The sequence below is a fragment of the Peromyscus maniculatus genome, chromosome 1 (genome assembly GCF_049852395.1).
Source record: "Peromyscus maniculatus bairdii isolate BWxNUB_F1_BW_parent chromosome 1, HU_Pman_BW_mat_3.1, whole genome shotgun sequence".
In the NCBI taxonomy this organism is placed as follows: Eukaryota; Metazoa; Chordata; class Mammalia; order Rodentia; family Cricetidae; genus Peromyscus; species Peromyscus maniculatus.
The window spans coordinates 176,984,221-176,994,879 of record NC_134852.1 but is presented as its reverse complement, the minus strand read 5'-3'; the positions used below and the strand labels follow the sequence as shown (position 1 = coordinate 176,994,879).

The 10,659-nt window shown below is 41.3% G+C and overlaps 2 protein-coding genes across 5 annotated transcripts in view; one reads left to right on the top strand and one right to left on the bottom strand.

The window, feature by feature from the left end:
• Positions 1–5,381: 5,381 nt before the first annotated feature.
• The window catches only part of LOC121823128 (uncharacterized), a 56,861-nt gene continuing 51,583 nt past the window's right edge, over positions 5,382–10,659 (bottom strand). For both annotated transcript variants that reach the window (XR_006064459.2, XM_076561512.1), the window contains one exon: positions 5,382–6,673. The gene's annotated coding sequence lies outside the window, so the exon portion shown is untranslated. The remainder of the gene's footprint in view (positions 6,674–10,659) is intronic.
• The window catches only part of Zng1a (Zn regulated GTPase metalloprotein activator 1A), a 49,173-nt gene continuing 44,806 nt past the window's right edge, over positions 6,293–10,659 (top strand). For 2 of the 3 annotated variants that reach the window (XM_076561486.1, XM_042262067.2), the window contains exons 1-2: positions 6,293–6,446; positions 9,722–9,808. In XM_076561486.1, coding sequence (XP_076417601.1) covers positions 6,293–6,446; positions 9,722–9,808 — 241 coding nt within the window. Of the gene's footprint in view, positions 6,554–9,721; positions 9,809–10,659 lie in introns of all 3 variants that reach the window. The other variant, XM_042262068.2, reaches the window with a different exon arrangement.

The window sequence follows — 10,659 nt, the reverse complement described above, 5'->3', positions numbered from 1 at the left end:
GGTCTGAGCTGCTGTGGAACTGCAAGGACATGGAGCCGGGTGGGCACAGGAAAACTTGCAGCTACAGCAGATGGATGCTACTACAGAGATCCACAACTGGTACAAACACAGGGAATAAGTGACAATAGGGTGTGTAGCCCCAAGTGATACATACACAATATAACCCCCTATACCTAAGGCTCGGGGGACATCATGGAAGAGGGGATGGGAAGATTGTAAGAACCAGGGGACCAGGATGCCTGCTGTGAGAAGGTGTCTTCTAGATATGACAAGGATGCTATACTCAGAAAATCTCAAAGCAACTTCCTGAACAAGATCTGCACAATGACCATACCAGTAGACATGGATAGGGAAAACTTCATGAGACCTCATCTGTAGTTGAGGTAATTGATGGCTACACACACACACACACACACACACACACACACACACACTCTCCCACTCACTCCCACTATTAATTATAGAAGAAGAGGTCATGAATCTGAGAGAGGGTGGGAAGATACTGGAGGAGTTGGAGAGAGAGGACTTGAAATGATGTAAATGCAGTGTACCCATATATGAAAAATTCTCAAAAATTATTATTTTTTAAGTAAGGAAGGGGAGGACAGGTAATAGAGTCCTTAATCCAGAACTTTCCAATTAGTTCAGACATTCTCTGCACCACTAAAACAATATGGTCACTACGTAGAACAAGAATGCTGAAAGTTGCTCATCTGAAGAAAGATGATGTTATGAGGTGGAGAGGAGTTAGTGACTTGAAAACTCTAGGCTGCCTCCAGTTTGGAGCAGTCCACACTGAGACTCCAGGGTGGGAAGGAAATGTTAGATTAAAAGGAAGTAAACTAATCCAAGGAAAAAGTCATTCATCGCTCCCCAGGAAAATATGGTGACTGCGGTGTTCTGAAGGCATCCCCTAAATTTGTATGTTGAAGTTTGACCTCCAGTGTGATAGTATTAAGAGGGGAGGCCTTTAGGGGTGAGTAAGTCACAAGGTTTGTCCTCATGGAGGAGATTAATGATCCCATAAAACAAAAAACTGGACGGGAGCTTTTGCTTGTTCGCCAGCTGAGGACAGAGCACCTATCTCCTCTGGAGGGCACAGGCACCAGACCTTCAGCAGACATCAAACCTGCCCATGCCTTGTTCTTGGACTTCGCGGTCCCTAGAACTGTGGAGTCAATTCTCCTACAAGTTTCCCTGTCCTGTGTTCTGTTATAATATCCTGGAGGAACTAAGGCAGTGGGGAACTTAGGCAGAGGGAGTTGGAGGAATCCGAAGATCCGGGTCTCCAAGTCAGGTAGCACAGACAGTGTTTGTTAAGTGAGGGTCACACTCTTTAGAGGAGATTGGGATAGGAGCATGAGGAAGAAAGGTGGAGAGGTTTCATGCATTTCTGTGTTTGTTTTTTGTTTACAGTCAGGAAATACGGAAAAAAAAAATACTGAGCAAGCACCTGCATGTTTGGGGTATTCTTCCTTAAAACTGTGAATGTTAGAAAGTAAAATTTAAAGCCATGAATGATAGCTTCAAATTTCTATTGATAAGAAGTTTGTTTAAACTAGCTCCCTAAACAATTATAACATAAATTATTTCACGTGTGTGTGTGTGTGTGTGTGTGTGTGTGTGTGTGTGTGTGTTGTTGTTGTTGTTGTTGCTCAGGGTAGCTCCTTGCTTGGTACTTAGATCTTGGATCTTAGAGACAGTAGTGCTCCACTTCATCTAGGCCCCCTGCAGGCTTTCATTAGTGTTTTGTTTTGCCATTGAATTTGTAGGAAGCTGGCTTTTTAAGTGACTGGCATGTAAATTAAGCCTTATTAATAGCATTATTAAACCACCACAAGGTATCAAAGTTCAAAAGTATTACCATAGCCTTTGACATGAAAGCCATACCTACTAAAACATGTAATTTCAATATTCCGGTGAGGAGATATTATTTCTTTAGAGTGGTTGTATATTTTAACATAAGATTATCAAGTACTGAGTACCGACAGTCAACCTTAACTAAAGCAGTCACAAGAATAGTTGCCTTTCAGATACGTCCCTAACATGTTCATGTGCACTCAAAAATGCATCACACTGGTAAACCTTAAAAACTTGTAAAACTCTTTTGTTTACTTATTTGCTCACTAAGAAGTGGGCTGATTGTGAAACTCTCGGTTTCCTTTCCTCTAAGCCAGGAGCTATTGCTGGCCATGAGTGCCCCTATGCAGGAAGTTGCAAAAGAGAGAGAAAGAAGGAAGGCGAGCTGGCATTATTTTCCCTCTGCTTTAGAGATCCGCACAGTGCTTACCTTTTCTCATGGCGACAGATGTAACTATCCAAGGAAGAAAAATGAAGCAGTGGGGAGTGACAGGGAAATATGCCCAAGGACTTTGGTACAGCAGGGTGACAGTCACACAGCTGAGCTGCCAGAGTCTAGACTCCCTGGGAGCTTATCTGTTTTGCTCCCCACTAGCAGGGATCCCACTCTGAAAAGATCACATACTATCCAACTCAGGTCTCTCCCGACTTGGGCAGGAATAATGTAATAATTTACCCTTCTGAGCTTCAGCCGCTGTTCTGGATGGTACTAGGCTTACGGTAATTGTGGTGCACAAAACTGCCAAGCAAGAGTTTGTGGAAACGCTGAGAGGTTTATAACTCAAAGTTAAGATAGTGAGTTTTTTTTTTTTTAACTAAACTTTATTTAGCGCAGTGCAAGAAAATATTGCATTACTTTACATCAGGAGCTGATAAACCACAGCCTGCTGCCTCCCTTGTTTTGTATGGACTACAAGTTGTGAATGGCTTGCACAGTTTGAAAGAAACTGACATTAAAATTTTAAAGGTTGTAGAAATCTGCCTTCTCCTTTATTTTACAAATGCATTGCCCCCGTGTTTGCTTTTGAGCCTGTTAAGTCTAAAGTGTTTATTACATGTTTGTTTGATTTTGTTGTTTTTAAAGCTTGCAGATCCCTGGAGTGGCAGAACATGGAATTTCTGGTAAGGCAGATCTGGAGTGATCCACAGGACTGTCACTATTTGGATGACCTTGAGCATGCTACTTAATTTCCTAAGTTTAGTTTCCCATCTATGAAGTGGGCATACAAGAAGTATTTACCGTAGAGTTAAATGTATTTAATATGCTTAATATAATATTCATTAGATAGTAAGAACTCCACACATTGTAATTATTGCTGTTATTATTGTTTTACCGTAAATTTATTTTGAGGAAATAAAAAATATCAAAGCTGAGTGTGGAGAGAATTTTAAGATAAATGAAAAACTGTGATATATTCTAACATATTATTTGCAGGAATTGATTTTACTTACTTTAAAAGACATTTTGAATTGAACGATAATAACAAAGGCTCACTTAGAAAAATGGTAAATCTTCTGTTGTGATAGAAGCGATAAAGTCAGACCTGGCTGCCTAGGAGAACTGAAGCGCTGAGTCTTCCAGTCAGTCACTAGATTAAAACCATGCTCTTCAGAAATATGCTTGCTAAATTCTGCTCAGTTACTAGAGTGAGAAAAGAAAACAGATCCATAGATTCAATGGATAATTTTTGTTTGTTTGTTTTGTTTTGTTTTTTCAGACAAGGTTTCTCTGTGTATCAGTCCTGGCTGTCTTGGAATTCACTCTGTAGACCAGGCTGGCCTCGAACTCACAGAAATCTACCTACCTCGGCTTTCCAAGTGCTGGGATCAAAGGTGTGCACTACCACTCCCAGCACAGATAATTATTTTATTAGAGGGGAATATGCAAAAACACTAAAGGAACCATTTTGCCAAGTTGTAAGCTTTATGTTTGTACCTCAATCAGAACTTTAAATTGATAAAGTCATCAATTCCCTGTGAAAAACAAAATCTTCCCAACATTTGAGCACATGATGGCTCTTAAGTAAAAAATAAATTAAATAAATAAAAAATAAAAAAGTTAAAAAAACTCATGTAAGATAAAATTGACTGACTTAATAATGTGCACAACGCAGTGGTTTTCAGTGAATTCAGAGTTGTTCTACCATAATAATGACCAAGTTTGAAACATTTTTTTGTTTTGTATTTTGTTTTTCGAGACAGGGTTTCTCTGTGTAGCTTTGTGCCTTTCCTGGAACTGGTTTTGTAGACCAGGCTGGCCTCGAACTCACAGAGATCCACCTGGCTCTGCCTCCCAAGTGCTGGGATTAAAGGTGTGTGCCACCACCTCCCGGCCTTGAAACATTTTTATTACCATAAAAATACATGGTATCTATTAGCAGTGCCTCTTAAACTCCCAGTCCTTTGCCACTACAGACCTGTTTTCTGTCTCTAGACTTGCCTATCCTGGGCACACTGTACAAATGGACTTACACAATGTGTGGTCTTTGTGAATGGCTTTATTTTTAGCCTGATTTTGAGACTTGTTCCCCTGGTAGCAAGCAGGTCACCAGTACTTTGTAACTGTTTGTTGCCAACTCATTTTTCCCTGTCTGGATACATCACTTTATCTGTCAGTTGATGGGTGTTTGGGGTACACTGAACACCTGGTGTATTTTCTTTTGGGCCACCAACCAGCTCCCAAATCATGATACAGAGACTTATTATTAGTTTTGAATGATCGGCCTAGCATAGGCATGTTTCTGGTTAGCTCTTTTAACTTAAATTAACCTGTTTTTCTCTATCTACCTTTTGCCTTGGGGCTTTTTACCTCTTCTTACTGTCTTACTGTCTCTATGTCTGCCTGGCTTCTCTCCTCTCTTCCTTCCTCCTTTCTCTTCTCTCAAGTCTAGATTTCTCCTACTATTTATTCTCTCTGCCTGCTAGTCCTACCTATCCTTTCTCCTGCCTAGCTATTGGCTGTTCAGCTTTTTATTAGACCAATCAGGTGCCTTAGGCAGGCAAGGGGAAACAAACACAACACATCTTTTCATAATTAAACAAATGCAACATTAACAAAAGCAACACATCTTTACACAGTCAAAGTAATATTCTGCAGCATAAACAAATGGAGCACATCTTTGCCTAGTTAAAATAAGGTTCTACAGCAAACTCTTTCTACTCTTAGTAAAGCCTCATTTTGACACAACATTGCTTGCTAGCCACCTGGACTGAACTGTCCTCCTAAGGCCAAGCATTAAATATGGCCAAAAACACATAAAAACATGCTCAGTCTTGTTCATAAACCAACAAAATGCAACTGGAGATCACACTGGGGTATTATTTTGTATGTAATTGGTAAAGGATTAATGTCTGCTAATACTGGGCACTAGATCAATACAATCTCTTCCATTGTTGGGAAAATGTATGAATATCTTAAAACAAAACAGCAACACCTGAAAACAATTGACAGGAAACTCAGAAGTGAAGCTGGAAATACAGCAACCCCCAAGAGATTATGCACATTGTATGTCACTCTTTTTATGAAGTTGAAAAACAAGCAAAATTAAACATTATTTATTGTGCATGTGTATAAGGACACAACAAATATGTAAAGGAATGTTCAGCAATTCCAAGCAAATTCATGATTTTGGTTAGTATTCTAGGTTAGAATAGAAGAGGTACAACTTAAAGTTTTTGGGCTAGGGGTGCTGTGAAGGAGTCCACTATAACAAATGCAAAGTAGCGTTCTCCATGGATTATTATGAGCCATCAAATTAAATAATGAACTGAGTTTACCTGATATCTAAGTAAACAACAAGAAGTAAACAAAACTAGTATAAATTACTACATTTTAAAAGATCAGATAGCTGTACTGTGTAATTATAATTGTAAAAAGTTTCGCTAGTTATCCTTCTGGTAGAAAAGTTACAATTCAGAGCATGACTTCATAATCATTCTTTTCCTTGTGAATGAAAAAAAAAAAAAGGACTTACTGAGAGTAATTAAAGTCTGTCCTGTGGGAACGGCTTTGGTGAAGCCGCTCCAAGTCCTAACCTGCCTAGCCTCAGCCCTAGCAACAGACAGACAGTAGCTAGCTGCGGGAGGGAGCCCTCTCCAGCTCGGAGGCAAGAGCGCCCCTAGCGTCATAACAATGCAGTGCAGCTTGGCTCGCCCTCAGAGGACACGCCCCTAGAGCGTGCCTCACATCCGGGGGTGTGTCCCGCCCTAGGAGGGGCGTGCCCATTGCGCGTGTGGGCGGGCTCATCTCGGCAGAGGGGCGTGCCTCCCCGGGAAGGCGCGTCTGGTTCAAGTCCGGGCGTAGCTGGAGAGTCCGGCTGTGCGGCGCGCCGTGGTGACGTCATCAGCGCGGCGCTGACTGGATCCAGTCGCAGGAAGTCTACTGTGGCAGCTTTTTTTCCCGCTGAGGGGCGGTGTACTGCCTGTCGGTGGCATGTTACCGGCTATGAAAACTGTGGCGGCGGAAGAGGAGTACGCGGAGGAGGACTGTCCTGAACTGGTTCCCATTGAGACCAACAACCAAGAAGGAGAGGAAAATCTTGACTTCTTCATTAAGATTCCAGTCACAATTATCACCGGGTACTTAGGTAATTAATGGTCGCTCGGAGAAGGCCGTGACCTGTGCTCTCGGAGGGGGGTCTGCCGTGTCTCCTCAGGCACCCGGGCCTCCCGGCCGAGGACGAAGGTCTTCGAGGTAGGGGCTGGGGTCTCTTTCCCCTCGCGTTTTCCAAGGCGGTTTTGAAACCCAGACTCACCATATTGTCCTTGTGGCCTCGTGATACGCTGGCTTCTTACCTTTGGGCAGCTCATCCACCTCAGTTTAGAAGGAAAATGATAAATGTCATTCAGCTGAGAGGAAAAAACAACAACAACAAAACCGACAGTCTATTGTTATTAAAAGATGCCCTGATCAAGAAAAAAAGGAAGGAAATAAAAAGATGCCCTGTATGCAAGATGCCTCTCACCCTGCTTAGCTTGGGAGAGTCCACTTCACAGGACACAGCAACCAAACTCTTCCAGCCATTAGTGGGAAGTTTTTACCTGTCGTAACCTGCCCCAATATCCTCTTTTGGAGGGCTGCTTGCAAAGCCCTGCAGGACAGCAGAGTTAGAGTAAGATCTTTGCCTTGAACACTTCCTTAAGCTGGGGCTACACAGGGGATACCCGAAAACACGGATTTGCCAACATGGTGCAGTTTTCTGAAGGACAGTTCACGTGCTTATTTTTCGTTGGGAACGTTTCCAGATATCCTTTTAAAACAGTGTAGGTAACAGAGGACAACAACACATGACTAAACATGTGACTAACTCATCCCTGTGTGCTGCAAGAGACCTGGCACTCCTTTTACATCTGACTAAAATCACTGGTGCCTCTCACCACCAGATTTTTTTTTCCTTCTTCTAGAGTCAGACCGAGTATATTCTAGATTTTACTAGATTTCATAAAGAATAGTGTTTTGAATTCAGAGGCTACTCCACAGAAGTTGAGCACATTCCTTGTTCAAAGAGCACACATCAGACTTGCCCCTGGCTGTCCACATTTTGTTTACTGGTATGTGAAAGGAACAGTCAGGTAATGGTCTGAAGCTTGGGGTCAGGACTAACCCCAGCAACCTCCTTGTTGCTGGCTGAACCTAGGGACAGTGTGCCTCCTCTGCCATTTTTTTCTTTTGGAAATAGTGGGAACACTGTTGCACCTGCAGTCTACGTTTTCCTTCCTATTTCTCCGGCTTCCACCCTTTAGTTTCATTTCTGTATAGTTTCTGTTTTGATGTCCTACAGACAGCTCCAGACTTAACATGTCTAACACTCCATACACTAATATCTCCTCAAACCCTGCTCCTGAGAATCCAAACTGCTTGCAACACTAACGGTGTCTCCTAACTACAGTAGTACCGAGTCTCCCAGCTCCTTCATGTAGCCATGTGCTAGCCCGACTAATCCTTACAAAGTGTTAGTTTGATCATGTCACACTCTTTAGTGCCTTCTACTTGGGTGAAAGTTCAGGTTCCTTAGCAGGAATTCAAGGACCTTTGTGGTCTGGTTCTTGCCTACCTCCCTAGCCTGTCAGATGGCCCAACATATTGAACTCATTTTACTTTTTTGGTTTTTCGAGACAGGGTTTCTCTGTGTAGCTTTGTGCCTTTTCTGGAACTCACTCTGTAGCCCAGGCTGGCCTTGAACTCACAGAGATCCTCCTGGCTCTGCCTCCCGAGTGCTGGGATTAAAGGCGTGTGCCACCATTGCCCAGCTCATTTTACTTTTTAAAGCAGTGGTTCTCAACCTTACTAATGCTGCAACCCTCTAATGCAGTTCCTCATGTTGTGATGACCCCCAAACATAAAATTATTTTTGTTGCTACTTCATAGCTGTAATTTGGTACTGTTATGAATCATAATGTAAATATCTGGTTTACAGGATGCAGGATGGTCTTAGGCAATTCCTGTGAAAGGGTCTTTTGACTCCCAAAGGGGTCATGACCCACAGGTTGAGAACTGCTGTCTTAAAAGTACCCCTTGGAATATTTCTTCCTGTAACTGCTCTGACTAAATAGCCCTCTTAAGTTCTCCATAGTATTTTGTATGTCTCCTCTTAAATGATCAACTTGCAACAAAATAGCTTCCTAATTTATATCTAAGTTCTCCACCCACCCCCCTTCAACATTTTTAAGCTCTATGGAGGCAGAGCCTTAAATTTGATGCACAGTAGATACTTTGAATGAATGTAGATTATATCTTGATGTCTTTTTCTTCATAATGTGGTTAATTATTAAACTAAAAATTCTTCGGAGGAAATCTCCTACATTCATGGCTTTCAACTTTGTTATTGGCCTGTACATAATTATGTTCAGGGCCTCTTGATTTAAGACTTTCCTTATGGTTCTGTGTTCTTAAACCTGTCTCTCCTTCATGCCACCCATTTATGTTGAGCTTCACAGCATTTTTAAAAACAAAGTGTCATCTCTTCAAAAACTCTTCAAAGGAAAATGACCTAAACATTGAAGATATCAGTATCCTGTACTCCCTGACTCTATGCTACTGTACCCTAGGAAACTTGCAGATGTATTTTAGTAGACATGTGTAAACTATGAGTAAGACTCGAGCATTACTGCTTGTCACAGTAAAACATTGGAGACACTCAAAATGTCTGCCTACAGAAAAGTGAATGATACATTCCAATAACTGAACTACATTGCTGTGCAGTTAAGGTGTTGTTGATTTTTTGAAAATATATATTCCATTATGAACTTTGGAATCTTTGGTTCACATGATTAATGTTTTTCTTTTGCTTGAGATGAACAAACTAGGTTTCTTATGCCACCTGCTGGATAAAGTTAGTGTAGTTTTCCGAATGTCTCTACTGAATAGTCTGTTGTGTACTATCTCTGCATCCCATTTTATAAAATCAGTTTTATAGTAATAGACTGCTTAGACATACTAAAAGTAGCTTTATAGTCAACTTGAATTTATAGCTAGTTCATGGACGTTGCAATAGGTTGAATAAATTTAGGGAAGTAACCAAGTATTTTTACTTGAGAAAGGGGGCATCATGAAAGAAATCTACATATTGTTTATTTTAGAAGTGACATTTCTTAGAAACCATAATTCATTATTTTTTTATTAGGCATAAGTTTTAGATGTTCTTTATTGCTCTATTATTAGCTACAGACATATTAGTCATATTAAGTTAGAAAACTGACTCAATTTGTAAGATTATTTGTAAGTATTTATAAAATATACATAAGGAATATTATGATAGTTTTCAAAGATTGTTCTAATCTCTCCTGTGAAGTCCTCTGTGCTATTATTAGGTATGTCTTGAAAATTAGTCTCTGAGTTTTGTTGCTTTAATATATTTTATAGGTGCTGGAAAGACAACACTTCTGAATTACATTTTGACAGAACAGCATAATAGAAAAATAGCAGTTATTTTAAATGAATTTGGAGAAGGTAAGTAAAGTTCATTAACTGTCGTGTTATAATAATATTTGGGACCCTTTATTCTACTGGTAAATTGATACTCTGTACTTAAAATCAGAGCAGATGCTAATATGAGGCCACTATTGAATAGTTTCAGAAAATTAAAATTAATTTTTATTAAGCTAGCCTGGAGTATGCAGTGTAGTGGAAGCTAGCCTGGAGTATGTATGCAGTGTAGTGGAAGCTAGCCTGGAGTATGCAGTGTAATGGAAGCTAGCCTGGAGTGTGCAGTGTAATGGAAGCTAGCCTGGAGTATGTATGCAGTGTAATGGAAGCTAGCCTGGAGTATGTATGCAGTGTAATGGAAGCTAGCCTGGAGTATGTATGCAGTGTAATGGAAGCTAGCCTGGAGTATGTATGCAGTACAGTGGAAGCTAGCCTGGAGTATGTATGCAGTGTAGTGGAAGCTAGCCTGGAGTGTGCAGTGTAGTGGAAGCTAGCCTGGAGTATGCAGTGCAGTGGGAGCTAGCCTGGAGTATGCAGTACAGTGGAAGCTAGCCTGGAGTATGCAGTGTAATGGAAGCTAGCCTGGAGTATGCAGTACAGTGGAAGCTAGCCTGGAGTGTGCAGTACAGTGGAAGCTAGCCTGGAGTATGCAGTACAGTGGAAGCTAGCCTGGAGTGTGCAGTACAGTGGAAGCTAGCCTGGAGTATGCAGTACAGTGGAAGCTAGCCTGGAGTATGCAGTACAGTGGAAGCTAGCCTGGAGTATGTATGCAGTGTAAGTGGAAGCTAGCCTGGAGTGTGCAGTGTAGTGGAAGCTAGCCTGGAGTATGTGTGCAGTGTAGTGGAAGCTAGCCTGGAGTATGTATGCAGTGTAGT